Consider the following 27,747-nt stretch of genomic DNA (forward strand, 5'->3'; position numbering starts at 1 on the left):
CTTCCAAAGCTTCTGATGCAACTCCAAGCGGAGGAGACGGGCGGTTAATTTATTATCAGGCAGACGCAGCAAGGAGGACGCGTCTGCTGGAAAAACACCCTCCATGTGGCGACGCTGAAAACTAACGGGGACAAGAGCGGGAGCTAGGCGAGGGGGACACGGACGGGCTGGGTCTGTGCACAGGGTTAAATCCCCGGCCCGAGTCCAAACCTGTTTCCTGACAGTAACGACCTTCCTTCCTGCGGCTTTCCCAGTGCTCCGAGGCTGCCCTTGGTATTTCCACGCGTCTGTTTCAAGAACGATGGCTTTGCAGCCAGCTCTGGGAACACGGTGTTTCCTGGCCTCACCACCCTCCCAGCGGGCCACAGAGCAACCGGCCTGGCAGAGGCCTGGCCCCCGTGCTCGGGCCGCAGGGGCTGGGGCCTGGAGCGTGCAGACCCGCCGGCGGGGGGCTGGGGCTCAGGGCCCCAGGCACTGGGGCCCCGGGGCCTGAAGGGCTGAGAGCCCGTGCTGAGCTCAACCTTGAGGACCTTTAGCAAAGACCCACCCTCCACCCCAGCGTCCCCTTAGAAGGGTGGTCGCGCCCCACCAGCCCTGGCCCCCGAGAAGCTGGCCTGAGAGGGAGGGAGGTGAGCCCTGCCCGGGGTCCCCCACCTGCCCTGCGCAGATCGGCTCACAGATGTCAGTATCTGCCCTCCTCGGCCAGAAGGGGCTCCCCCGGGGTGCAGACAAGGTGCATTGCCCCGCCAACTTCCCACTACACAGGGAGCCCTTCCAGAAATTGTCACCAACGTGGGGCCTCACCGCCTCAGCCACCATGCCAATGACTCCACAATCCTCAAGGACCCCTCCTGAATCCAGCTTCCCACCAGAGACAGTCCAGTGGCCAAAACGTCAACTCGAGGGCCCCAGATGGGAGTTTGAATCCCACCCCTGCTTCTCGTCACCCTTGGCCTCAGACTGGCCACCTACTCCTTCTCGCTCTGCCTCAACCTTCTCAGCCCCAGAGTCTCACTCCTCGGACCTGGGGGGGCAGCGGGGGGAGCAGAGAGGCCGCCGCCAGCACCTCCAGCTTTTGCCTGTGCCTTGCCCTCCAGGGACAGGGAACTCACTATCTGAGTCATGACCCCCTCCATTATTAAGCAACTCTGAGTGCAACACCTCTGCACACGTGGGGGTGAGGTCAGCTTCCCTACGACACCCCCACCACCGCCGCCACATGCTACACACGTGCACCCACCCAGGTCAAACTCTGGCTTCTGGGGCCATCCCTCTCCTGCAAGAAGGGACCCAAGGTCAAGTGTCCCCTGTCCACACAGAACCCACACATTTCACCCCATGCGAAACCACAAGCCCCTGTGACGCCACCCAGGCCCCACATACACACCTAGGACGTCCGCAGACTTCTTCCGTTCCACAATCTGGATGTCTCGGGCGCCGGCCGGGATGTGGGTCACCAGAGAGTAACCTGGGGGACACGGAACAACAGTGAGCGGCAGGCCGGCTGTGGCCACTGCCTCTCGACTGCAGGACAGCAGTCACCACCCTCCTGCACTCCTGGCGTGTGAGGGGCAGCGTCTAAGGGCAGCCCCTCCCCGCTGCCAGAGCTGCGCACCTGGGGCCCAAGAGGCAAGTCCAGGACCTGGCGGAACACGCCCTGCCGCGGGAGAGCTGACCCACCGCTCCGGCACGGCCCCAGCATTCCCCGCTTCCGAGACGCTTTCCTACCAAGGCTGCGGGAGATGCTCCCTGGTACCTGCCCTGTTCCTTCTGAGGCACGCCACAGGCCACAGGGACCATAAGTCTGCTGGAGTCAACATACGTGGGCCCTGCTCTGCCACTACCACCAAGGTGACCCTGAGCAGGCTGCTGCAGCCCTTGGGCCTCAGTTTTCTCGCCTGTACAGGGATGACGGCCCCCACTCTAGATGACGGAGGAGATTCTGGGTAGCACAGAGCCCGGCCCTGAGGACGTCATCACCGGTGCTATTTTAGAAACCCACGTTGTCATACCATCACGTTGATTTTAAAGGCTTGCTACATTCAAAGGTGTAAATGAGAAAGTACGAGGCCCCAGCTCAGGGCCTGTCATCGAAGGCCCCAGTCAGGTGGGGTGGCAGCCACGGAGACCCTCACAGAGCCCCCCACAAAGGGACCAAGGGTCTTGGGGGGCAGAGGTCTGAGGAAGGGACCGTGCTGCCAGCAGGTGGTAGAGGGTTTGCTGGGAGAAGGAGGGAGATTGCTTTAAAGCCCTCAGAATGAAAAGCCGTCTGGGAGAGGGTGGTGAGGGGCTTCTCGAGTCAGGTTTGCTGGGGTCGATGCCCAAGTCACCCGAGGGGCACGTGGGCCCGCCTGCCAGGTGAGCCGCTCCTGCCGGCCGCCCCCCTTTACGGCCCCCTGAAGACCCTGAGCTGGTCCTTCCAGCCCGCGGGGAGCCCCTAAACGCCTAATCACTGGCTCTCTTGGCAGGAGGACAGGAGCAGCTGTGACCTGCAGTATCGGCCGATTTCCGGAGGACAAGCGCTTCCACCCACTGTGGCCGATGTCAAGCTGCCAGCTTGTGTCGCTGGGCGCAGAGTTGGGAAAAGGGACACAGTCGTTTACCTGCTGCCCTAGTATTTCCAGCTGACAGACACAAGAGTTATAGAGGTAAAACGATTAGGAAATGATGACTTTGCTTAAATATCATTTACTTAAATGAAGGTTTATATGTGTTCGTTTTTAAATGAGCACCCAGCTCCGAGCTACCTCGCACACATCTACCAGGGGAGCATGTGGGTCACCGCTTAGGACCACAGACCCGGGAGCAGGCTGTCTGCGTTCACACCCACCTCTGCCTCTACTGGCTGTGTGACTTTAACCCAGTTTCTTAACCTCTCTGTTTCCACATCTGTAAATGACAACAGTGGTAGTCCCCACCCGGAGTCAAGAGCCGGGAGCGAGTTAACCGTGCTGCACTTGGCTCCGTGCGGCGCACTTGGTAGAGTTATAGGTGGGCTTGGGTAAGGGTCAGCCCCGGGCCCCCAAGCTGAGAGCTCCACGCGGGCATGAACCTTACTGCCGCAACTGGCACCCAGGAGGCGCTCAGAAAGAGACGCACCCTCTGAACCCTGCCTCTGCCAGCTCGACGCCCCAGCATCTGGCGGAAGGTCCCAAAAGCAGGTTTGTGAACGGAAGGGAGGAAAGGCGCGATGTCTTTGCCCGCGCCCTCCCACGGCTAGGCCTCTGAAGAAAGCGGCCTCTGCCCACCGTGCTCGCCCTGCCTTACTCAGACCCCTGCCCGGCTGGGCTTCCGCTAAAGACACCCCTCCTGTCCTCACCCTGCCTCTCCTCAGTCGGCATGTCCATCCCTGGGTCTCTCGTCCAAGCCCTGTAACTCTAACTCCGAAAGTGTCCGTCCCCTCCACCTCCAGGACACGTGGGGGTCCCGACAGCCAGGTCCTTGGGGGCTCTCGAGGGGTTGGCTCTAGTCCAGACGCACCTGGCCTCACTGAGGGACCTCGAGCCGGCAATTCCCACCCTGGGCCTCAATTTCCCCATCTGTCAAATGGGTTTCAAGCTGCCCTGCCTTTCCCAGTCTGCAGGCTGTGATAACCCAGTTTAATCCCACAAGCATTAACTGAGACCCAGGAATGTATTCAGTTCAAGACTGAGTATTAGAAGCAATATCCTTCCAAAAGTGCAAAGTCCTGTCACAGGCACAGACCCCCTGCCCGCCCCTCCCCCAACCCCCAGGAGGGCTGGCTCTGTGCTGCGGCCGGCGCGGAGCTGGCGGGAGCCTGGGCACCGCTTCAGCCCTTGAAACTAGGGTTTGAGAGCTTAGGCCCCAGCATCTGTGCGCCCAGACCTCAATCTCATATCAGCAGTGAGGACGGAACACGTGCCTCAGTTTCCCCCTTTTAAGGATGGTATTAACATCTCCCTGAAGGCTGCGCTTGGGTCAGATGTGGTCCCCAATCCCCGTGAGCACTGCGGCACCTGGTATCCAGCAGGTGCTCAACACAGAGCTGCTGCTCTTCCTGTAGCCAATGGGGGCCTTACAGAGCCACTGGCCAGCCCTGCTGGGCCTGGGTGGAGGATCGGGGCGCCCAGGAGGGGAAGGACCCTGCACAGTCACTTAGCAGCCGGCGGCAGGATCCCACGGGCCCTGGACCCAGAGCGGCAGGGGCTCTTACCCAGGTGGGTGTTCCCCTTGCGGTAGTTGCCTGTCACGTGGGTGCAGCTGCTTCCGTCCCCCTGGCAGACGCCACACTTGTCCAGCGTGTGGGTGGAGAAGAGCACCCCGTCACAGCCGATGGGCTGCAGGAAGGGAGGTGGAGAGGCTGCTGGGAGGGCGCTGAGGCCCGGGCCCCGGGGCCGCCACTGCCTGGGTGGACAGGTGGGCGGCCGGCGCAAGGAGACCGGTGGTACTTCTGCTACAATGTTGAACAACCTCACATTTTCCAGACACGCAGACCCCTCGCAGGTCGGCAAGCTTGCAGGACGTGCCGTCGCGGGCGGGGACCATGAGTTGGCGCTGGCCGTCCACGGTGGTGCAGTGCAGGTCGCACGGCTTGCTGGAGATGTGCACATAGTCATCTGATGGGGGAGACAGGGTCTCAGGGCGGCTGGCGGGCGCCAGGGTCAGGGACCTCCCCTCCCCCGCACTGAGACGGCCCTTCTTTCATGGCACAGATGGGGAAACGGAGGCCTGGAGAATGGAAAGAACTTGCCTGGGGTCTCAGTGGCAGAAACGGACCAAGATGCAGGTGATCTGGCCCAGCCCAGGCTCTGGAAGTCCAGCCTCTGCCGCCCTGTGAGTGGGGGGCAGTGTCCCCTCTGCAGGAGGTCTGAGCCGACTTGATGGCCCTGGGCTGCCGGTCCTGGGGACCCTGCACTTACCCGGTGAGCGGGAGAGGCCAAGTCATTTACACTGCCGCCTGAACTTCTTATGACCTTGGACGAGACCCACCCCCCGCCACCTCTGGGCCTGTTTCCCCACCTGCCTACCCACTGGACGAGGACATTCCCTCCCACAGGCCCCAGGAAGTGACCCTCAGGTATAGATCCTGCCAGAGAATTCCCTGCTGGGTGGCCCAGGGCCACAGTACCAGGATAGAGCGGCTTCCACTGGTGCGTCCGCCCGTTGTACACACGGGAGTTGAAGGAGATGCACTGCTCCTCGCGGAAGCTCCTCCCGTCCGGCGGACACTCCTGGGAAGCGGGAAGACAGGGCGGGAGGCTCTGGGAGGGACTCGGCCCGACAAAAGCATTTTTGTCCAGGCAGAGCAGGAAGTGGCTCTCCTCCGTGCTCTCCGTCTCTCGGGCTCTCTGGAAGGAGGGAGGGAGGACCAGGCCTCCAGCACCCACGTGTGCTGGCCCTCCCCGTGCTCTGGGCTGGATCCTTTCAGCCCCACCGCCCCGGCCTTCTCCCCGGCTGCACATGGAGCGGCAGGGACACCGGCCTCGGCGGTGCTCGCGCGGGGTCCCCACACGCCCCGCGTCCTCGGGCAGGAGCCCATCTGCGTGTCCGCAGCCCTAGCCACAGTGCCTGGGACACGGGCACTGACTGCGTGGGCCTGACTTCGCAGAAGAGGGGCCCGTGGGGCAGAGGGGAGGGGCCTGTGCGGGGCCCAGCTGCTCACGCCGCGGCCAGAAGCCGAACTGGGCCAGGGCTCCCTCCCGAGCTCACGTCAGGAGGGCAGCTGACCAGCGAGGCCAGCACAGAGGTCATGGCCTCTCGCCTCCCTGCAGCCCCTAACTCCCCCCGTGTGCCCACACAGACACGTGGACGCAGGGACATGGGGACACGCACAGCATCATCTCTCTGTCCCGCCCCCCGTCCAGGGGGTCCGGTTCAGACTGGCTTTGGCCCCATCGAGAGGTGACCGGAGGGTGAGCCAGAGTCAGCACCTCCTGCCCAGACCCGGCCACCTCGGTGCAGCACGCGACTGACAGAGAAGGTTTGGGTGCTGAGGGTGCAGAGAGCAGAGGCGGGCGCACAGGGGGGATGCCGGTGACCCCAGTCCCCCGGGGAGACCCGCGAGCAGGCTTCACGCTGAGCGCAGGGGCCGCGTGCGCCCCTAGACCCCAGACCTTGAGGTCGTGCTGGAGTTCCGCCAGCAGAAGTGGGTCCTTTTCCCCTCAGGTGCCCGCAGCCCGTGGTGGGCACCACAAATTTGATTTGATGCCGGAAGGGGGGATTCTGAGCCCGGAGGCCCTCACCACCCTTCTCTTCAACAGGGTGTAAGTGGCAGGCCCTGGACAGAGTGTCCAGAGGGCCCAGGGCCACCGGGAAGCTGCCCTGAGACCTGCCAGAGAAGGGGGATGGGGGAGGGGGTCCCGGCTGGCGGAGCCTCACCTGTACTCTGCAGAGCTGGTACCTCTTGGACGTGCCCGTGCAGGTCCGGTTCCCAGTGCCCATGACAGACGTCCTCCTGGCGGGAGGACATGGGCTGCAGCCCTGACCCTGCTTCTGCTCCTGGGCGGCCTCTGGGCTACTCCTCCACCACGCTGCCCCCGAGCCTGCTCTGATTCCTCTGACTGAGGCCTCCTTCCTCCCCACTCAAGCCCCGCTGCTGCACCAGAGCCCTCTCACGTCACAGGTATTCAGGTAGTTTGAGGGTGTTTCTTAGCCCCTTCTTCAGGGGGAGGGGTGACAGCCAATTCATCTCTCTATCCCCAGCACACAGCAGAGGGTCTCAGGACACAGAGTTAGTAATAAAATAACAACATTTACCATGTATGGGCCCTGTGCTGCAGTGCATACACACACACTGTCTCTTGTATTCTCAGAAATGTCAGGTGGACTCGAGCATAATCTCCACGCCACAAATGAGGAAACAGACGCTCAGAGAGGTTAAGTGACTTGCCCAAGGTCACACAGCTAGGAAGTGGCCGAGGCAAGATTTGAACCCAGGTCTGGCCAACAGTAACCACTGCACCTTATGCTTCCCCATGTTTATTCAACTCAGGTCTTCAGAAGAGAAACCCAGGGTGGGCCTGACCCCTCACTGAAAAAGCCCTGGAAAGGGAGCAGGACGAACCCCAGGACGCTGTCGCCTGGGACCCAACAGAAGCCACGTCCCCAACGGAGGCCAATGAAAAGACTGACTTGCTCACCCGGCCTGTACAGCCTCAAACAGAAGACCCCTCTCCCAGCCCGAGACCCCCCCACCTCCCAGGCCTCCCTTTCCCATGCAGGCGGCCCCACTTTCACGCCAGCCCCTCAGGGCCACGTGCTCAAGCCCCGCACCTCTGCTGCAGGCAGTGCCGCTCCTGGGATGTCACCCCAGCCCCGCAGCTGCGGGAACACGCCGTCCACTTGGTCCACTCTCCCCACCAGTAGGCGGTGGCATCGGTGCCCACCTCCAGGCTGTTGGATGTTGGGCTGTTGTCCTGGGTGAGAGGCCCCACGACAGTTAGAAGGAGGCTGGAGCACCTGGCCGGACGGGCCTGCCGTCCCCGTGCCCTGGACAGGAGGACACAGCCCCCTGGGTGGGTTGCTCGAAGCCTAGGCTCAGATCTCCAGGGCGGTCGCTGGGGGACCTCCCAGGGAGCCGTGGGCCTCGGGTCCTGCCCCATCTGGGGATCTGGAACATCCTGGGAGCTTGGCAGGATCCTGAGGCTGAACCTAACCATCCTTTCTTTTCCCCGAGCAGCCTGGGCTCTGCAGGACCCAAACCTGCCCGTCCACACGCCACACTCCGGGGCTTCTCTCAGAAGGTGAGCAGTCAGCCCCTGTCCTGCCGAATCAGCAAGGACTCTGGAGCGGCCGGAGCCCCGCACTCAGGGGCTGGCCTCACTGGCTTGTAAGGCACGTTCCTGGGAGCGGGAGGGGATCTGGGAAGGCACTCCAGGACCCCCGGACCCCTGCCCCATGTCTGCCGCCCAGCCCTCAGCGTCAGCCCACCTGGGCGAAGGGTCGTGCTCCCCACTCACCACGGCCCCTGTGGACGATGCACCCCCAGCCACAAGTGCCACAGCCAGCAGGGACCAGGCCCAGCGTGAAGGCTGCCATCTGCCATCCATCCTAGGAAGCAAGGGCACAGTCACTGCCAGGCCAGGTCCAGCTCCTCTTGCAGCCGGCTGGAGTCCGCTTGGGGGAAAAGCTCCCGGAGCCCACCCAGTGCTGAGGCCTGAGGTTATCTGGGACTGGTTGGTAGTGGCGGTCTGGTGGCCCTGTTGGGAGGGCTCGATGAATGATTAGAGATGCCTGCACGGGCTTGAGACACCAGGGTGGTGGTGTGCACACTACGCCCGTACCACCTGATCTGAGGGCATCTGGGGACATGGGCCACGCTTTGCCTCTGAATAGCTGAGCTGCCTGGGGAACGCCTGGAGAGAAACCCAGGGACACCTATAGGCCCAGGCTGCATCCACTGGACGAAGGAGCTGAGGGTCGATCCATTACTTCGGCCGGTAGACCCGACCAAGAGCACCTTGGGATTTTTATCTGTTCAGCACTTGCTGGCCACGTGGGAGAACGATCCTTCCCGTCGGCTACATGGAGCTGCTGGAGGGGGCCGTGGACGCCACAGACTCTGCCAGGCCCTGTCCCTCCCTGGACACAGCTTCCCCGTGCCCTGAGGGACCCCACGCTGGGCAGAGCCCAGGCGTCTGTGCCCCCTCCTTCCCAAGAGAAGACACACAGCGTGTGCCTCCGGAGTGCTGGAGCGAGGGTGGCCTAGGACCACGGGGCTGTCTCCCAAGAAGTCAGCACCCTCAGCACAGAACACTACTGGACCTCCGAGCCAGGGGTCAGATCAAGGGGAGCCTGCAGCCTCCCGGGCCCTCAGCCTCCCCCATCTGTCCCTGAGACGGAGGAGCGGGGCCTACAGCGGCCTCTGTCCAGGGTTTGTCTCAGGTCCCGAGTGTGACTTGCCAGAGGGTTGGAGGAGTTTCTGAAGCCATCAAGCCCACCCCCTAGAGCCTGGAACCAGAGAGGGGAGCCAACTTGCCCGAAGCAACACAGCCAGGTGGCCGACCAGCCCCCAGCCCCCAGAGCAAACTCAGGGACTAATTCCAGGGAGAGTAGGCAGGAGAGCCCCCCTCCCCCACGCCTGCCAGCCCTGAAACTAAGTCCACATCTGCCCCCTTCTCTCCTCCTTCAAACCCTCGTTTCCGCACGGCTCAAGCACCTGCAAATTTTCAAGAGTTACGCCAATGACACCCTCACACCCCAAGAATGTCTCTGCCCTCTCTCTGCCCCAGGCGAGGCGGCAGTACACCCCAGAGCCTGGAGCCAGAGCCCTTGAGATCCGCACCTCCCGGCCGCCGGCCTGCCACCGCTCCAGCCGGCTGCCGCCCCTCCCCCGCAGGCCTCCATCTACACCCCCCAGCCTCCCGCAGGCACAGAGGCCCCTCGGCGTCCCATTGGCTAGTCTGTGCCCCGGCTCCTGCCTGCAGGCTGAAGACAGGTGCTGAGCGGCTGCACACTTGGTTTTCATTAAGGCTCCCAGACACCGCTGGCTGCAGGCCAGGCCCGGCTCACGCGGGACCCATCCCTCCCTGGGGTCCAAAAACAGCCACCGGCCGGCGGGAGAGACTTGCCGTGCAAACAAGGGCTTCAGGCGCGGTAGGCTAGGAGCTGAGGGGCCCCCCGCGCCCACGCTCGGAGGGTCTGGACCCCTCCCCACCAGCCCTGCTCCTGTTACATAACGGCTCCCCCGAGGGGCCCGGGGATGCCATGCATGCACTTGGGGCTGCATCTCGTGCCCTGGCAGGGCTGCGGTGGGAAGCGGGACGGCGGGGAGGAGGCCTACCTGGCCGGGGGTCAGCAGGTTGTCCTCGGACGAAAGGGGCCGAGCCTCTGCTGCGGGCAGGCGGCGCCAGGTGCGCGGTGCGGGGGAGCCTCGGGGCGCAGAGGGCGGCGGGCTGGGCCTCTCTCCCTTCCTTCTCCTCCCTCTCGCCGCCTCCCTCCTCCACTTCAAAGAGCACCCACGAGAGGGGGTTCCCGGGAGGCGCGCAGCCCAGTGGCAGCTCCGCGGCGCGGCGGCCTTTATAGCTGTCAGGCAGACAGGGAGGAACTCACACTTCCCACCAGGCTGCTCCCCCCTCCCGCCGCCCGCCGGCCGGCCTGGCGCACACTTTAACCCGCTCCGCGCCTCTGGAGCCCGGCCAGGCCGGCCCAGCTGCCTGCTGACTGCTGCCGCGGCCACGAGCAGGGAGGCCGCCTTCCCAGGTCCAGAACACGGGACTGCGTGTCCGGGTGTCCAGACGGAGTGCCCACTGGCCCGGGGTCACAGGGGAGGTTGGCGGCGGCAAAGCCGAGCCCCAGGCTTGGTCCGTCGGATTTCTGCTTCCAGAGGGGGCCCAGTCTCTGCCACTCCCCAGAATGGAGTCTGGGGTGTATGAGGCATCCAATCCAATAGCTCCGTTTTACGGACGGAAAGACTGAGGTCGAGAGGGGACACCATGCTCTGAGGTCATCCAGCCAGCCTTGGAGAGATTCTCCTGAGAAACGGAGGCCTGAGCAGGCGGAGGGACTGAGGGAGACGCAGCAAGGCTCAGCTGAGGGTTCCGGGGAAGGGACAGAAGTGCCCACGGCCTGCGGGCCAGACGGCGAGGACGGCCAGAGCCGGTCGGGGGGAGGCGCGCGGAACTCTGCAGATGTTCAGCACCAGCTTGGCAGGGCACAGCGGCCTGGCTGGGCGCGGGCCAGCTGGGCAGCCCCTGGCAGGCCGGCGTGGGGCTCCAGCCTGTGTTCCTGCTGAGTCAGAGCGTGGAGCAGAGCACGGAGCCAGCGGCACGCACTTCGGCCCCCAGGCACCCAGGGAGGACCCCAGACATTGCAAGTTGCCCCGGAAACAACGCCAGGCGCCCGCCCCGCACACCAGCCTCCCTGGAGCCCACCCTCCCGGCACCTCTGCGCGGTGGGCGTGCAAGTGGGGCGGCCCTGAGCCATTTCATCCATCCCCCTGCCTCTGCGCTGCGGATGGTTCCCAGTGGCTCCTGGAAAGCCCTCCCCCTCCCTGCACCCTCCCTGCCGGAAGGAACTGTGGTGAGCTCCTCCAGTTGCCTCCCTGGGCGACTGAGAATCATTCCACCCCTGGGAAGATTCTGCCACCAACAGGAATGGTCGGGGAGGAGAGCAAGCAGAGATGATCCTGAAACCAACAAGGCCTGCTGCCCTGCATCGAGTTCTCCCTCTGTGCTGAGAGCTAGGAGGTCAGCATCTTTGCTCTCCCCATTTTACAGATGGAGGAACTAAGGCCCCGAGACCGCTGGGTGGTGCCCGGGGTCGCACGTCTGGGGGCGGCACATCAGGGACCCCAGCGTCCTTACTGAGCACATCCTCTCCATCTGGCAGGTTCTTGTATCACGTTCATCCTCCCCAGACCCTCTGGGAGGCAGGTCTCCTCCATCCCATTTTCCCCCTGGGGCCCCTGGGTGGTTGGGTGGAACCAAGACTCAAACCCAGGTCCACGCTGCCCCCTGGGGTCAGCATGCTGAAGCGCAGACACGATGGAACCGGTCACGCGGCACTGGTGCACGTGCGCACACGCACGCACGCACACACACGCATGCACGCACACAACCTCACAGGCACACACAGGGGCACATGCTAGTGCACACACAGGCACACACACTCACCGACGCCTCACAGACACTGCTGATGACTCGCGCCCTGGGGCCTCTGCCCCCACCCCTGCCCCGCCCCCCAGGCGCCAGGGCCCTGATCCCCGGGCACGCTCCCGAGCTCTCCGGGCACTGCTGGATCCACGTCCAGCCAGCACCAGGGTGACTAACGGTTTCCCTTGGGAGGGACCCTACAGCCAGCTGACGCAAACACCCCAGCGCATTCTCTTAGCTCAACGGGACAGTGCCTGGGAGGCGGGCTGCCACCCCCAGCTCTGGGACCTCTAGCAGGTGTGTGACCTGGGAGGGCCACACGTCCACCCTCACCCCAACCTCTACCTCCAGAAGCCGGCCAGGGCTCCCCCACCCCGAAGGACTCCAGCGAGCCCCCAGACTCCAGAGCCGCAGGGAGCTGTGACCACTGCTTGGTCCACTGGTGGTCTGGGGGTTTCGGAGAGAGACGTCAGGGGTCAGGGAAGGCCCCGGGGCCCCTGAAGACCCTCGGAATTGCGGGGGGTGACTGGTGATAAAGAATCAGGCACAGGCAGGGGGTGCCCCTGAAGGCCTCGTCAAGTGCCAAGCGCGGAGCCACTGTCAGTTCTGGAGAACCGGTCAGGCTGGGCCTCCTGGCGGGGCCTTAGATGCCCTCGGGACCCGCCTCACGGGGTCGCAGCCAGGCCTGGACGGCAGAACCCAGAGTATCTAAGAAGCTTCTAACCAGCAGCACAGTGGGTGACCGGAAGAGCAGCCCAGGCTCAGAAGAGGCCATGCCTGGGGTCCAGGCTCTGCCATCACCGTGTTGAAGGTTTAATCGTGTTATCTTCGAATTCGTGTTCTCGGAGCGACACTGGATGGGGTGATGGAGTGATGGAGAGACTTCTGCTGGGGGACCTCCTACCCCCTGCACCTCTCAGGACTGCCCTCTGCCCTCTGGGGAGCCAGGATCAGACGGAGTCTCCGGTGGGGTCCCAGGCACTCACTGCACAAGCTCCCCATGCCCAAAGGAGCACGACATTAACAGCAAATAAAAACACTCCTATTGTTCGGGAGAGGCCCTTGGAGGAATGAGAAAGTTTTGTCCTGCTTGGTGAACAAGGGGCTCCCGTTTTGCACTGAGCCCCACAGGTCACCCAGCGGCCCTCGGAATTGCTGCCTGCCAGCTCTGATGATGCCCGGGGCTCCCTGGAGAGTCACTGAAAGAAATGGCTTGGAGCCCCCATCTTGGTTCCCACTGTCCCCTCTCTGGAGCCCTTCTTTCACACCCATCTGGACGTGCTTGGCCCTCCAGATGATTTTCTGAGGACACCTCCTCCAGGAAGCCCACCAGGTGGCCCAGCACTTGGATCTGGCTTCTCGCACTGAGCGGGATCTTCCCCGGCCTGTGGCTGTGACCCCACAGAGCGGGGGCTACTCCTGGTTCACACTGTATCTTAACACCTGCCAGGGCCCAGCATCTCTAGCCAGGTGCTCAGTGCATGGAAAGGTGGATTTGTCCGGCAGTCCTTCGGGGTGACGGTGAGGTGTCCCCGCCACTCTCTGTGTGACCGTGGCTAAAGATGCTGTGGACACCTGTTTTTTCAGAAGGAGATTATCTTTCCACCAGAGCTTTCTGGATGTCTGAAGAGCTTGCAAACAGGAAATTGGGCACATTTCTCAGGGGAAGCGAGGTGAAGCGTGGGAAAACAAGGCGGAAGGGGAAGAGCCCACTTGGGGAAGGGAAGGGAGGGGGTGGGGGAGGGGTGCAGCGGGCCATGGGATGACCAGTTTGGGTGGTCCCAGTGGTTGGACAGTCACGCCGGGAGCTGGGCCCTGTCCTGCACAGCCAAGTGTCTGAAACAGAGCTCAGAAAGACGGGGACCAGAGCCACAGCCCCTGTGAAGTGGGCCCTCAACCCTGGCACCCAGAGGCCGGCCAGCACGGCCTGGAGGGTGACGACCTCTACCCTGTCCCCCGGTGTCCTGCTGCCCACCCAGAGCCTCGGGCAACCCTGGGCACCTTCTGACAGCAGAGCTCTTGTACCCAACAGGGACTGGGCCACTGCGGGACCATGTGGCCAGTCTGGAGGTGGTTGGCCAGGACTGGAAGAGAACCAGGCTCCAGAGGGAGGCCCAGCAGCAAGTCCCTCCCCGTGAGCTCCCCGGGCAGATGCTCTGGGCCTGGGCTGGCCGTTAGGGAGGACCCAGCCCCACAGACCACTGGAGCTCAGCAGGCCGGACCACAAAACAGAGTCCTCCCCTCCCTCTTCGTCAGCACTGGCATTTTCCATTAGGCCAAGTCTCGAGGTTCAAGTCGGGGGACTTGGGGTGTTTAGAAAGAGGCTCCTTTGTCCCCAAATCTGGAGCAAGGACGGGGCCCCGGGAGGCCCCGTCAGGGCTGGGAAGTAAGCCTGCCGCTGGCGCTCCAGGGACAGACCACTGCCGGGCAAGGGGCAGTGGGGCTGGCGGGAGCTGCTTCCTTGAGCTCCTGAATTTCACCGCCTGCCGAGGTGCGCAGGCCGAGCCCGGCTGTGCGGGGGTCACCTCCTGCCGGGACAGCCCCTCCGCTGCCGCAGGGCCTGTCCCTATGCCCTCCGTGACGCTATGAGACAGAGACGAGGGGCTCCATTTTGTGGATGGGGAGACTGAGGCTCACCGGACAGAGGGTACACCAAGGCCCCAGACCTAAGAAGGGGCGGGGCCCTCGCCCGGCTCACCAGAGGCAGCTGGAGCTGCTCATTTCCAGTCATTAGCTGAGGACAGCACGAATGTTGTCACAACCCCAGTTGCAGAGGCCCCGGATGGTACTCCAGCCTGGGGACCCCCACGGGAAGAATCAGGAGCGTCGATACCCAGACCCCCTCCCACCAGGGGCAGGAGGGCCTCAGCGGGTCGCTACCCAGAGAGCCAAGGGCTGCTGTGCTGTGCTCTGGCGCTGCGGGTCGGGGGTTCAGAACGTGTAGGATGCAAATGCAGCAGCTGGCCCCGCTCTGCTGGGCGGCTGAGCAGACAGACAGCTGTCCGGGAGGTGGGAGCCGTGTGGCATTCCGGGCATTTCAGCACCTCTATAAAACCAGCCTTCTCCACGCCGAGGGGCCCGAGGGAGGGGAGGGTGGGCGGGTCGGCTCCCACTCCCTGCTCCCCAGGCTGTGGCTGCCCCGCCAGCGGCCCCCACCCTGCCCGGGACAGGCCCTGCCAGGTCCCGTTGGGACCAGCGCCACCTGCTGGGGAGAGGAGGGATGCGCCTGGGGGCCTTGGCTAGGAGCATGCGTCAGGGGCCAGTCTCCCCTCCTCTCCCGGCCTCAGTCTCCTCCTCTGTAAAATGGGGAGAGAGAGACGTCCACCCCCCCCACCCCCACCCCCCGCCTCCAGCTGCTGGCACGGCCCAAAGGGACAAAGTAGGAAGAGAGCTCGGCACATGCCGGCCCTGAATGAATGTCTGTGTGTGTAAATGGTTTTCAAGACACACACAGGGGTGCGAATGGAGAGCTCCCCCGCACCAGGGGTCAGGAGAGGCCCAGGGCTACAATATTAACGTGGAGGCAAGCCCGGCAAGGGCATCCTGGCAGAAGGAGGGCGCACCGCCTGTGGCATCCCCTTTGGCCCGAGCACCAGCAGGTGAGGGTGGGGTGGAGTGGGGTATCGGAGGCCGGCCGGTCGGCTGGCGGGACCACCGGAGCCCAGAAGACGGGGAGGCCAGAGCACGTCTCTGCTGTCTCCCAGCCCAGCCCGATCCGGCTCCCCCTACCCTGTGCCTGGGGGCACAACACCCCCACAGCAACCGGCCTGCTTCTTCTACTCTGCCCCACCCAGCTCCCCAGGCCAATCACTTCCCTGGCCCCAGTGAGAACCGAGGGTCCTTTAAGTCCTGTTCAGAGCTGGACGCCTTCCCCTGAGCCAGTTGGCCTGTCTCCAGGCGGCCAGGTCTGCGATGGGAGCCACACACAGGCTGCACCCCGACCCCCATTCTACGCTCCGCCCCCCCAAAAGCGCTGCTCAAGTCCCAGCCTTTCTGTAGGGGGGTCCTTGGGCCACCCCGCCCCCAGGCTGGCCACCTGTCTCCCTGCTTTGGGGCAGCCCCTCTCGGCCCCCTTGGTCCTTAATGGTTACAACACATGTGCGGCTCCCCTCCTGCTTCCTCCATCACCTCCCCCTTCTCTTTTTCCCCTCCCCAAGCTTGCAGCCCCGGCCCTGGAGTTTACAGCTGCAAAACACACACACACACACACACGCACACACACAAACACACACACACACACACACACACACACACACACACACAGAGTCATGCACAAAACCGACTGTGCAATGTTTTCCTGCTCCTGAGCGGGGTTACCGCTCCGGAGAGTTCTCTCCTAGCCCCTGACCTCTAATCCATCTCCTCGCCACACGATTTCTACCCCTTCTGGAAGCTGGGGCTGGGGGCTGCGGCTGGGCAGAAGCGGGGTGTGGAGAGGCGGGCCGGGATGATCAGGGCCCCCATGACCAGCTTGCAGGGGGTCGCCTGCCTCTTACCCAGAGCTGCACACACGGCACGATCTGGTTTTCCCATTTGGAGAGGGAACGGGGCTCCTAAGTGCCAGACTGAAATGCCCTGCAGCCCCGCCTCCCTGGCCTTTCATTCATTCTTTTCACAGAGTCATTCATTCAGCCAGTGTCTGCTGACCACCCACCACGTGCCAGGCCTGGCCCCGGACTTGGGTGGTGAACTGGCCAGTCGAGCAGTGGGCACACACCCCAAGCAGCCCCGCACCGACCGCACGACACAGAGAGCTGGAGGCCCGGACGGGAACGAGTGGCGCGCTGGGGGCCAGCGCAGAACACCCCAGCTTGCCTGAGCCGGGTGGGGATCCGTCCCCACAGATGTCAGAGGAGGGGGAAGTGTGTGTGCAGGGGAGGGGGTGAGGCCGGGAAGAGGGGCGGGGTCCTAGCGTACCGTGGAGGCTGGGGTGTGCTGTGGGGGACAGGGCTGGCCGGGGGTGGCCCTGCGATCCCCCAGAGAACTTGGACTTCACGCTGAGGGCTGAGGGTGCCTCGGAAGGTGCTTGAGCAGAAGAATGATGTGCCCACGTGTACTGAATGGGACTTTTCATGGCAAACGGCAGAAATGTCCCCCAGCCAACATATGATAAAAAAAAGAGACTTCTGGAAAGGTGTGAGGGAGCTCCCAGATGGAAGGAAAGGTGGGTCAAGCGGGCCCGGGGGGCGTGGGACAAGCCGGCAGCCTCTCCTTGAGGCGCCGACATGCATGGGCACCTCCTGGCCTCGCCCCCGCTGTTCCCATACTCCAGATTCCAATTCCCAGGAGAACAGACTCCGGCGTAGCCACCCAGCGACCACAGGAACAAGCCACTGGACACAACGTGGATGAATCTCAGGGACATTCCGGGGTGGTGAGAGAAGCCAGCCCGAAAGGGTGCACACCGCGTGAGTGCATTTATACAGGCAAAGTCAAGCGTGTGGCAGAAACCTGAACAGTGGCTGCCTCTGCTGGGGCCTCGAGGGCTGTCCTGGAGTCACGGGGATGCAGGGGTGGTCACACAGCACACGTCAAAACTCATCGAACTGTACATGATAAATCTGTGCGTTTTGTTGTAGGCGACACCATTATATCATGATGAAAAACAAAACGGAAAAAAAGCTGTCCTTTTGCTGGCAACAAATAAACAAAAGAATTAATCAGTCAAGCAATGAATCAAGCAGTCCCTCCAGGGAGGGAGAATTGGCCTGGGGAGCTCACACACTCCCATCGTTCCTTGGCCAGAGGATAACGGGGCGGTGTAGGGGGGACCCTGCTGGCCAGTTCCCCCAGGCCTCTTCAACAAAGGAAGGTAATTTCCCGGAGGCCAAGGAATGCTGAGAGGGCTAGCATCCCCCTTGCGCTGGGGACACTGGTAGAGCTCGTCCAGTTCTGTGTACTTCAGGTCTGAAACTATGTAACCAAATAGAAAAGAATGTTAGTTTCATTTGTTTAGTTACCAAGGAAGCCTGTTTGGGGCAGCAGCAGGGGAGTCAGACATGCCCCTGGGCTGGTAAATTGTGAAACTTATCTACAGGGTCCTTTTAGTGATTAGAATCTGCTGAACCTTGGGTTCTCTAACCTCTTGCCTCCAGTGGACGCGTGACTCAAGCAGCAGAGTCTGCTCTCTTCTTATTCTGGACGCCGGAGCACCTCGGGGAGGGGCCAGGGGCCAGGATGGAAAGTGGCTGGACATCGGCGATTGTGCTCCTGGGGACTCTTCTCCGAAGTTGCTGCCTCGGAGAAAAGAAGGCCGGTCTCCTTGAATCAACAGCTCTGACCTACCCAAAAAAAAAAAAAAAAAATCAGAGACAAGTGCTGATCACATGGCACATCAGCTGTTGAACCCTCTCCATGTGCTGCTGGACATGTGTGCGCACACCCCTGCCTCTCTTCAGGGCATTTAAACCGCAGCTGCCACCGGAGCCCCTGGTGCAAGGAGCGGGCCTTCTCCCTTTCGCTTTTCTGCCCTGGAGACCCGGGAGGCCTGCACCTACCTCTCCCCCCCAGCCCATGGGGACTCTGGTGGCCAAACTGCTCCTGCCCACGCTCAGCAGCCTGGTCTTCCTCCCCACGGTCAGCATTGCTGCCAAGAGGCAGTTCCACATGGAGGCCATGGTCTACCTCTTCACCATGTTCTTTGTGGCGGTAAGTCCGGGGCCCTGGGGATAGGACCCACCCGGGGCCTCTCCCAGAGACGGAGGACAAGGGGCTGTCTTTCCACCACTTTGCTGTATTGGGTGATGAAGAAAAGTGATGATGGGGAGGTGGAGGAAAGAGCCCAGAGACCAGGAGAGAGGGCTGTGGGCCCCCCTTCACCTTCCTGGACCTCAGTTTCCCCAACTGTGGCAGGAAGTCACCCTGGGATTGGTGTCTGCGAGACCAAGCCCACAGTGCGCCAGGGACAAGCCCCTCCAAGATCCCCCTTTTCTTGCCAACCACCCAAGGCTCCTCCTGGCTCCAGCTCCCCTCTTCACCCCCGCCCCCCCCCACGACTCTCCCTGGTACTCCAGGCCCAGGAGGGGGCTAGCAGGGCTCAGGGAACGTGTAGGGCCAGGGGAATCTGGTTCCAGGATTCTGCAGCTGGCCTCAGTTCAGGAGGGCCTGCTCACGTCGGCTTGTCTCTCCTTCTTGGGGCCTATGTCTCTCTCTGAGTCCTTCTTTCTCTTTCTATTTATATGTCTGGCTGTCTGTCTGTCTCTCTCTGTCCCCCTCCCCCGTCTCCCTGTGGGTCTCTTTCGCTCTGTGTTTCTCATGCTGGCTCGCACTGTGTCTGGTTCTCTCTGGATTTCTGGAGCCGTATCCTCACGGAATTTACTCTCTTTCTAAATGTCATGGTGTCCGTCCCTAGCTCTGTTGCCCTCATGTGTCTCTCTGGCCCTATCTCTCCATCCCTCTAGCTTCTGTCTGTCTGTCTGTCTACCTACCTATCTATGTACTATCTCTCTAATCAGTCATCTATACATATATCTAATCAATCACCTCTCTACCTGCCTGATTAGCCAGCCAGCCAGCCAGCCGGCCAGCCACCATCTCTCTACATCTTAGTGCCTTCCTGCCTCCCTGTCTGTGAGCCTCTGAGGCTCCTTCCACCCACCCTTGCCGCTGGACCCCCAGAGGGGCCCCACTCTCTTTTCCTCCATCATCTTCCATCAGACCCAGCCTTGGTTTAAACCCAACTCCCTGATGAAGCATGCTCGGGGGAGGTGAGGGTTCCCGGACTCCGTGTGGCAGTGCCAGCTGTGCGTGGGCCCCCCCCGACCCTGAGCAGCAGGGCCTCCCCGGGCAGCAGGGCCTCCCCGGGCAGCAGGGCCTCCCTGGGCAGCAGGGCCTCCCCAGGCAGCAGGGCCTCCCGGCTCCTTCAAGGAATCTTGTCGAAAGCCGTTTCATTTGCTGCTCGCGGGACCCCAGCTTGGGTGAGGGCCAGGAGGTCTGCCCAACAGATGAGGAACCAGAGCCGGGCAGACAGGAGGCTTCTCTGTGGGTACAAGGGCCCAGGGCCGGGGAGCGGAGCCGGGGTCTTGTCCTCCAGGCCCATGTTGGACCCTGCCCCCGAAACCACAGTCACCACCAGGCCACCCCTCCCCACCGGGGCTGAGCTGACCCCACAGCTGCCTCTGCGGCTGGCCTCAGAGGCCCACCCCGCCCTGCCCTGCCCAGCCAGAGTGGCAGGGACAGCTGCGTCCGGCGACAAGTGTCCCCGGCCTAAAGACACAATCAGGCCCCTTCTCCCAGAGCCCCCAGCGGCACCATCGCCACTTCTGCCTCCTGTGTGGAGTCTTCTGTGTTCCCACCGGGCCCGTCCTGTGACAGCTGCTGGACCCGTGCTGCGTGTCGTGTCACATGGAGTCCCCTGGCCCACCCCACGGAGCAGGGGCTCTCGTCCCCGTTTGACAGGGGCCCTCCACCCCAGCCCTAGGGGCAGTCCGCCGCTTGTCAGAGCTCACGGCCGGGACCTGCCAGGCCGGCCTCCGGAAGCCGCGCCCTCTCCTGCCAGGCATCCAGCCACCTGCCACCCGCGCCCCCGATCAGCGCCGCGCAGAGCCAGGTCTGCTCGGTCAGGAGAGGGAGGCAGGCCTTGCAGGCACAGAGGCTGAGGGCCCGCTGCTGCCTCGCCCTGATCCTTGGCAGGTTGTTCCCCCCTGAGTCTCACCTGCCCCACCTCTCCAGCAGGGGTGAACCGAGGGCCTGGGGGGAAAGGGCCCTCCTGGGCCAGCTCTCCTTCAAACCGCTCCAAAGCCTCCCTGACGCTGCGTTCACAGGCAAACGCTTGGCCGATGGTAAGCCAGCTCTAGGCTGGGACGAGGCGGGTGACAGGGCACAGGCCGCGTCCAGAATCTCAGAGTGATGAAGCCTTTAATGGTACATCGCGATCTGTGCTATGTAAGAGAGACAATGGGTACAGAGACAGCAGGGCTCGGGTGGGGGTGGGGAGAAGTAGTTCTGGAAGGAGCCGGAGGGTCACTCACAGGGCCTGGCTCTGCCTGCCGGAGCCACGGGGAACAAGTGTTCTTCTCCCTCCTCTCTCCTGGAGATGTGAGCACCTTGATCGCGCCCCACCTGAAGCTCCTCTTTGCTGAGCTAAACGGTCACATCCACGGCCTGATGCCTTTCCCCCAACCTGTTCTTTGCCAGCGGCACTTCAAAGGGTGCAGCTTCCGCAGCTCAGCACAGCTCTCTGGGTGGGGGGGGGGGGGGGTCTGACCAGACAGAGAGGAGCAGTACCGTGTCCTCCCCTGTTCTGGACGCTACATCTCTGTTAATGCCTCCTCGGTGCACCTGAGCTTTAGTTCCCACGAAGTTGCCGCCAGTGGAAGCTCTAAATCGACCTCAACTTGCTCGACTCACCAGATGACCCGGGGCTCTCACCACCCCTGCACCGTAGCATCCCTGGCGCCTCCAGATGTGGGCTGCTGTCCCGCCCGCCTCTCCACCCAGCTGAGCTGGGCTGACCAAGCGTCGCCTGTGCTGGGCTCCAAGCTTGTTTATGCCCTTGAGCTTGTCAAAATAATTACATCATGTCATTAAATATTACTTAAAAGGATGAAATGTGTAAGCGAAAGGAGACGGTTGTCCAGAAATAAGTTGACAGCTTTGAAAATACAGACATTTTGCTTTAAAATTGCTATTAAATTAGGCATCTGGCAGACAACTATAGGAGCGTGGGGAGGAGGGGGGGCAAGGAGGACGCTGCTTTCAGCACCTGCCCGGGGGTGGGGGGGGGGGCGGGGGCGGGGGTGTCTCTGCGATCTGTCCTCACTTTAGAGAAACAAACTGAGGGCTGCCGGCGGGTGGTTCTCAAAGCGGGCTCCCTTCCGGCGGCACCCCGAGATCAGCCCGAGACCCTCTTAAAGAAACAAACCTCTGACCCCCAACCCCGACCTGCTGAGGGGGCAACCCACAGGGCAGGCTCAGTACCTGAGAATTCGCAAGCCCCCCAGGGCTTCAGATGCCCGGTGGTCAGAGGGGTAAATGGTGGGAGAGAAGGCCCCACCGGCCCGTGCAGGGCAGACCGGTACCCAAGGAAAAAGGCTCCAGCCTCAGCAGACCTGGATGTTGAGGGAATGTGTAGATCACATGGGAGGGTCCTCACCTCGGCGGGCTTCGTCCGCAAGACCTTATGGGGGAGTAGTCCACTGCGTCCCCACGTTTCAGATGGGGACAAGAGCCATGGGGCCTTTCAGTGACTTGCCCGAGGTCCCAGCTCACGGGGCTGTGGCTCGGGGCCCAGGCATGGCCCCGGGCCTCCAGAGCTCTCCTGTCCCTGCTGACCGACCGTCTGTGGGTTTCCCGGCAGCTCTACCACGCCTGCAATGGGCCCGGCCTGTCGGTTCTCTGTTTCCTGCGCCACGACATCCTGGAGTACTTCAGCGTCTACGGGACGGCCCTGAGCATGTGGGTGTCACTGATGGGTGAGTGGCCGCCCCCGGTAGCCCAGCCCTGCGCCGGGGACCTGGGTGCCCCGCCACCCACCCTGCACTCAGCCGGCCGAGCCCGCCGCCTGCCTCCCCGCCGCCTCTCATCCCTGAGAACCTCCTTCCTTACCCGGAGGTTCAGAGCGGTGCTCAGTCTGTGAAAAAGCAGGCGTAGCACTTCAGGGCCTCGATTCCCATTTTCCGTAACCTTTAAAAATGGCACATTTAGTAAAGGCTTGTTTTGACAGACTGAGCAGAGGCGTACAGAGGAACAAAGGAAGCGCTCGGCCCCCTCCTTTCCCCCCGGAGAACCGCCGCTCGCAGTTCAGAGTCTGCGCCCCCAAGACCGTCCCCGAGGCTCGCACACGATTTTTAGCTCAGGTCTTTATGCAGATGGGACCGTTCGAAACCACATGGTTCTGAGACTGTTCTTCACTTACTGTGGACTCGTGGCGACGTCAGGACGCACGGTCCCCGTTAGACGGGGGGACTTCCTGCTACGGGCACGGGCCTGTGAAGGACCCAGATCTTTCTCGTCTCCCAGCTGTGGTCTTCATGTCTGCGTCCTAGTGGTCCCATGGGAGAGATTCATTCCCGGACACCACACATTGCTCTCTGTGTTAGAGCAGCTTCCCGCCAGCCTGACCCAGGCTGCTCTGTCCACGGGAAAGCAGCAGCCTGCTTGTCCTTTAAAACCAGTTGCAGTTCAGACCTTTGGGGGGCCCAGGCTGGGCCACGGGGTCTCCCTGGCAGAGGGGACACCACACCCGGACCCCGAAGGGAGGGCCTCTGGGGGAGCAGCGGCCAGGAGGGGCGCGGGAGGCCCCCCACCTCACCCGGCTCTCTCCCTGGCAGCACTGGCTGACTTCGATGAGCCCAAGCGGTCGACTCTAGTGATGTTTGGCGTCCTGACCATCGCCGTGCGGACCTACCATGACCGCTGGGGCTATGGGGTGTACTCGGGGCCCATCGGCACAGCCGTCCTCATCATCACGGCCAAGTGGGTACGTACTGTGCGAGCCCGACGGTCGGGGGCACCCTCCCCTGACGGTGACTCCTCCCCCTTGGGGTCTCCATCTACCTCCTGCCACGTGGGTTGGCAGGCTGGACACAGGGCCTCAGCTAACACATAGAAGATGACCGTCGGGTGCCCCAGCCATGCAAACCTGGTTTGTTTTACGTCTGTACTCACTAGCTCTGGACCTGACCCCAGTCACTTAACCTCTCTGCCTCAGTTTCCACATCTGTAAAGTGGGTGTTACAGCCCAGTACCTACCTCACAGGGTTGGTTCTTAGATTAATTGAGATAATGCATCTTAAGGACTGGCACGGAACCGGGCTTCTAATGCGCTCAACTATTTACTATTGTCATCATTATTATTATTGAAGAGAACGGCTGGTTTAGAGATGCAATGTCAATTGGAAGTGGCCTGGGTTAATCTGGGAAGACGTCCTGGAGGCGCTGAGGCTTGAGCCTGGTTCAGATAAAGAGGGAGGACGTGTGTGAGGCCGACCGGAAGGTGGAGCTGCTCGTGGGCATGGAAGCAGCCTGAGCCAGACTGATGGCCCTTGGTTGGGCACCCAGGGGCCTGGCTCCACGAGGCCTTCTACACGTGGTCCCCAGGCCTCCCCGCACCCTTTGTCATAACAAGGCCCTCCTGGCTGCAAGGACTGAAACCCACTCAGACTAGCCCAAGTGAAAGAGGGATGCCCGGGCAGGGTGCACCCAGGCGTCCTTCCTGGGCCCCCAGGGCAGGGAAGGAACTGAGCCTTGGGGACCAGAACAAAGCCCTGGGAAGCAGGAGGGCAGTTCTCAGGGGAAAAAGGTCGGGCTGGGCCGCTGGTGCAGAAGGTGCAGACTGGGGAGGGAAAATAGAGTTCTGGTGGTGAGCGTTCCAAACTCGCCCCACTCCTCTCTCCGCCCAGAGAGCGGAGGATTTAGTTTGCCAGTTGGTTGGTGAAGAAACCAGGCTCAGAGGTCAGCAATTTAACAAGATGTCATGGCAGGACAAGCGTGAGGCCAGGTCCTGACTCCAAGCAGAAGGGAAGGAGCCTCTTTCTCACCACATCTTGGGGAAGCCAAGCTGGCCCCGCGCTGACCCAGGAGGCCCCTCGGAGAGGGGCGGAAGTGTGCTGGGGTCTGACTTGTCTGGTCCAGGAAGGACCACGTTAATTAACATGCTGGAATGCGTAAACACAGAGCTGCTCTCCGTGCTGATAATTCGCTCCCTCCCTGGCAGGAAGTGGGATAAAGGCTCCCGAGTTGTGCCCTGGAAGGCGCTCCTCCAGCAGACCTTGGCTGGGGCTGAATCTGGGCTGGATTCTAATTAGCCAGAAGAGCGGTCACTCGCCAGTGTCCCCACGAAGCACCACGGGAACCGAGAGGGCTTCCCGGCTCCCTGCATCTGGGGCTCAGATGGTGTTTTCTAGACCATTAAATGTGGAGTTGATTTTGGCTTTTCAAGGACAGCTGTTTCCTGGAATGAGGGCTGAGTTTGTCTCGTGGAGGTCTGCCCCTTCTTGAGCAACTCTCAGGGACAGGAAGTGGAGAGAGATGGGTGAAGGGGCTGCGGAGCGGGGCCCGGGTGCCACCTGGGGCAGGCTTGGCTGGAGGAGAGCTTCCGGGCCTCAGCCGGCTGCCCCCAGAGCCACGCTCCCTTAGCCGCACCCACACACCACCCACGACATTGCAGGTCCTGATTCCTCACCAGCAATGGGAAATTTCAGAAAACTGAAAAATCAGGCATCGTTTGAGAATTCATTTGGTGACAAAACCTGCCCTGACCCAGCATGAAGCTACTCATGGTCTCTGTGTGATCCGCTGGCGGGGTGGGGGGCGGGGGGGCGGCGCAATTACGGGGAGCTGCCCTACCCGCCGGGGCATCCACCGTCCACGATGTGTGCAGCCGTTTCCCTTGCTGAAATCCAAAACATCGTGTGCGCTGAAAGGCCTTGGCCCCGAAGGTTTGGGTTTTCAGGATGTGGACCTTCACCTTTTCACTGTATGTGAACCCATGTGTTTAAACTCCCACTTGAGCCTTACTCTAGGTATCAGCATCTGAGGAATGGCAGGTTTCACACGCCGGTCGGGTGTGTCTAATAAATGCTACAATGAGTCTGTCGACTCTGAAAGTGACTGGAGGTCTCGCAGGGATGGCCACACTCATCTCCCACCCGCCACGGCCACGCCGGCGGGCGGGTCCCACACCGCCAATACCCCTTTGCTGTAGATAACCACGTGTCTGGTCCCCTCGGGTTCTCCTCTGGCTGGAAAGGGCGGCCTTCTTTCACCCCAAGAGGCAGACGGGGCAGGGGGTCCTTGTGGGGTCAAAATGCCCAGGGCATCCACGGCCCGATCACCCAGGCGGGGTCTCCCTTGGGTCCTGCAGCCGTTGGGCCAGATGCGTCCGGGCCTTTCCCTGAGCCCCATCTCCCACCTGAGGATGCCCAGGGTACAGGTGCCCAAGGCTGCGGACTGAGAGCGTTCCTCTGGCCCCTCTCCCCGCAGCTGCAGCAGATGAAGGAGACGAGGCGCCTGTATCCTGACAAGAGCGTGTACACCCAGCAGATAGGCCCCGGCCTCTGCTTTGGGGCCCTGGCTCTCATGCTGCGCTTCTTCTTTGAGGTACCTGGCGGGGGACTGGGAAGCAGCCCACCCACAAGGGCTCCGGTCAGCAGGTCAGCACCAGCCTGCTTGGCCAGGTGCCGAACGGGGCCGCGCCCCTCCCGGGGGCTCCAGCAGCGCCCCACTCGTGCACCCCCCTCCAGTCACGGTCTGGTCCTTCCCTGGCACCCCTGGCATCACGGGGCTGTGTCGGGGGGGGGTCAGTACAGAGGGCTTGCATCTGATGAGGTGCACAGCCCGGAAGGGGCCTGGGGCAGCGGGCACACCTGGAGGAGGGAGGGAGAGGGGAGACGGGGAGAAGGGATGTGCTGGGGGAGGGGGGGAGGGGGGAGGGAGGAGCCCCAGCCGCATCATCAAAGGCGCAGTGAATTGGCGCAGACCTTCGGTGACCTAGGGGTTTGGTGGAGGGAAAGGCCACCACGGGCTGGACGGTGAAGGGAGGCTTCTTGGAGGAGGAGACTTGGCCAGACTCCCGAGGACAAGCCAGGGGGTCGGGGAGGAGCCCCTGTTACTGGCAGGTGCCATGTCACGCCAGGCCCGCAGCCGGGGCACAGAGCGGAGGACCCAGGGCGGGGCAGGGCTGTGGGAGGGAAGCTGGGCTTCAGGGCCGGGGCTGAGGCCGCAGACCGGTCCTCCGTCTCCCCTGCAGGACTGGGATTACACCTACGTCCACAGCTTCTACCACTGTGCCCTGGCCATGGCCTTCGTCCTGCTGCTGCCCAAGGTCAACAAGAAGGCTGGAAGCGCGGGGCCCCCCGCCAAGCTGCACTGCTCCACCCTCTGCTGTGCTTGTATCTAACTGTGCATCCCCGGCTCCAGGCCCCTGCCCTGCCCCGTCCCAGGCCTGGCGAGAGTCCTCCGTCCTTCCCGACCTGGAGAAGCGCCCCTTAGACCCTGAGGAGCCTCCAGGGCTGTGGGAAGCGCCCCACTGAGCGCTTCTTGAGAATCCACTTCTGAGGTTTCTACTGGGTACTAAGAACCATGCTGGAAAGGAAAGAACTTTCTCCCTCCTCCTAGGCCGAGGTCCCGACGAGTGCGTATGTCTGCAGAGCCCTGGAGCCAGCGCCTGTCCCCCCCCTGCCTCTTCGCCCAGTCCCAGCCCCAAGGGGGTCTGCCGCCACCCCAGTCCCGTGTGCTCCCCTTGGAAACAGGGATTCCCACCCCTGACCTGTGCCCTCAGGCTCAGCGCACCAGGGCCAGCGGGGCCACTCTGTCCCCGGCCCAGGCCTGCCCCTTGGCGCCCCTCCAGCCGGGTCCCTGAATCAAGCCATTTTCATGAACTGAATGCCCAAGCTCTTTGCACTCGTCATTTCATCTGATTCTCAGAAACAGTCAGGGATGGTGGCGTATTCGAGGCCCAGAGCTGGACCCCAGCTCACTGTCCCTGGTCTGACACCACAGCATCCACTTCGCTATGGAGCTAACCAAGCAAGAGGCGGGAGCGCCCTCAGAGCCTTTGAGCTCCGGCCCAGCGTGGGAAGGTGGGCCTGGGTGCCAGGACCTTGAGCGGAGGCCAGCGGGCCCGCCGGGCTGGCCTCACGGGGCAGGGCTCGCCTTCCGCCGAGGGCAGAGGTCAGCCTGCTCCCATCCGGGGCCTGTCTGCACCGGCCCGGGGGTGCGGGCGGGAGCGGGCCTCCCAGACATCACCTCACAGACACTAGCCTCCTGCCTGCCGAATGGTCTGGGCGCATCTGTCAGGCAGGAAGTTCCCTGCACCTGTCTGGGGCCTCTTCGTGTTGCCAGACGGTGCAGTTACCCACATCCGCACCCACCGCGTGGGACGGCCCAGGATTTGTCCTGAAGTCACCTCCTCCACACCTCGGGGCCCGGGAGGGAGCTGGCTCCAGCACCGAGGGCTGGGGACAAGGCCGACCCGTCGACCGGGGCGCGTCTGTCGGCCTCCCTGAGCGCCCGGCGTCCCATGTCTTAAGGCCCTGGACACCGGCAATCTCACCCCAGCTCAGCCCCCTTTTGTCCCCACAGCCTGCTAATGACAGAGCAGCCCACCAGCAATCAGGGTCCTCACCAAGCCATGGGGGGTGCGGGGTGGGAGCTGAGCCTTCACAGTGTCCCCACGGGAGGGCACGGGGCGCGGAAGGGCCTCTCCACAGAGCAGCTCTGTGCCCGGCGAAGGGGGTGCAGGTGCTGCCTCGAC

At 62.7% G+C, this 27,747-nt stretch overlaps 2 protein-coding genes and 1 long non-coding RNA gene across 9 annotated transcripts in view; 1 reads left to right on the top strand and 2 right to left on the bottom strand.

The window, feature by feature from the left end:
* The window catches only part of ADAMTSL2 (ADAMTS like 2), a 35,819-nt gene extending 25,514 nt beyond the window's left edge, over positions 1-10,305 (bottom strand). The window contains exons 1-8 of one of the 6 annotated variants that reach the window (XM_033415128.2): positions 10,068-10,219; positions 9,743-9,984; positions 7,234-8,010; positions 6,340-6,415; positions 5,090-5,192; positions 4,432-4,577; positions 4,175-4,298; positions 1,388-1,468 (exon numbers count right to left, since the gene is read on the bottom strand). In XM_033415128.2, coding sequence (XP_033271019.1) covers positions 1,388-1,468; positions 4,175-4,298; positions 4,432-4,577; positions 5,090-5,192; positions 6,340-6,415; positions 7,234-7,619 — 916 coding nt within the window. In that variant the 5' untranslated portion in view covers positions 7,620-8,010; positions 9,743-9,984; positions 10,068-10,219. Of the gene's footprint in view, positions 1-1,387; positions 1,469-4,174; positions 4,299-4,431; positions 4,578-5,089; positions 5,193-6,339; positions 6,416-7,233; positions 8,011-9,742 lie in introns of those variants that run through there. The other 5 variants (XM_049711443.1, XM_049711445.1, XM_049711444.1 and 2 more) reach the window with 5 other exon arrangements.
* A 6,809-nt stretch (positions 10,306-17,114) lies between these two features.
* On the bottom strand, positions 17,115-22,294 carry LOC117198466 (uncharacterized). 2 transcript variants are annotated; one of them, XR_004479644.2, is made up of 5 exons: positions 22,098-22,294; positions 21,646-21,939; positions 20,206-21,050; positions 17,635-17,833; positions 17,115-17,185 (listed from the first exon to the last, which is right to left on the bottom strand). It is a non-coding gene; the product is annotated as an uncharacterized LOC117198466 (long non-coding RNA). The 2 variants fall into 2 exon arrangements; XR_004479642.2 differs by having other exon boundaries at positions 20,206-21,939.
* On the top strand, positions 17,832-26,875 carry MYMK (myomaker, myoblast fusion factor). The gene is made up of 5 exons (XM_004285003.4): positions 17,832-18,200; positions 21,850-21,964; positions 22,823-22,971; positions 25,476-25,592; positions 26,242-26,875. Exons 1-5 carry the CDS (start codon positions 17,907-17,909, stop codon positions 26,389-26,391), a joined length of 825 nt encoding a protein of 274 aa, XP_004285051.2. The 5' UTR covers positions 17,832-17,906; the 3' UTR covers positions 26,392-26,875.
* The last annotated feature ends 872 nt before the right edge of the window (positions 26,876-27,747 follow it).

The sequence above is a fragment of the Orcinus orca genome, chromosome 6, assembly GCF_937001465.1.
Source record: "Orcinus orca chromosome 6, mOrcOrc1.1, whole genome shotgun sequence".
Lineage (NCBI taxonomy): Eukaryota > Metazoa > Chordata > Mammalia > Artiodactyla > Delphinidae > Orcinus > Orcinus orca.

Excerpts from the sequence above, each read along its gene's own strand:
- MYMK (XM_004285003.4), top strand. The coding sequence starts at position 17,907 with ATGTGCTGCTGGACATGTGTGCGCACACCCCTGCCTCTCTTCAGGGCA. Across the intron at positions 22,972-25,475 it reads TCATCATCACGGCCAAGTGG|CTGCAGCAGATGAAGGAGAC; the intron begins GTACGTACTGTG and ends CTCTCCCCGCAG. Across the intron at positions 25,593-26,241 it reads TGCTGCGCTTCTTCTTTGAG|GACTGGGATTACACCTACGT; the intron begins GTACCTGGCGGG and ends TCTCCCCTGCAG.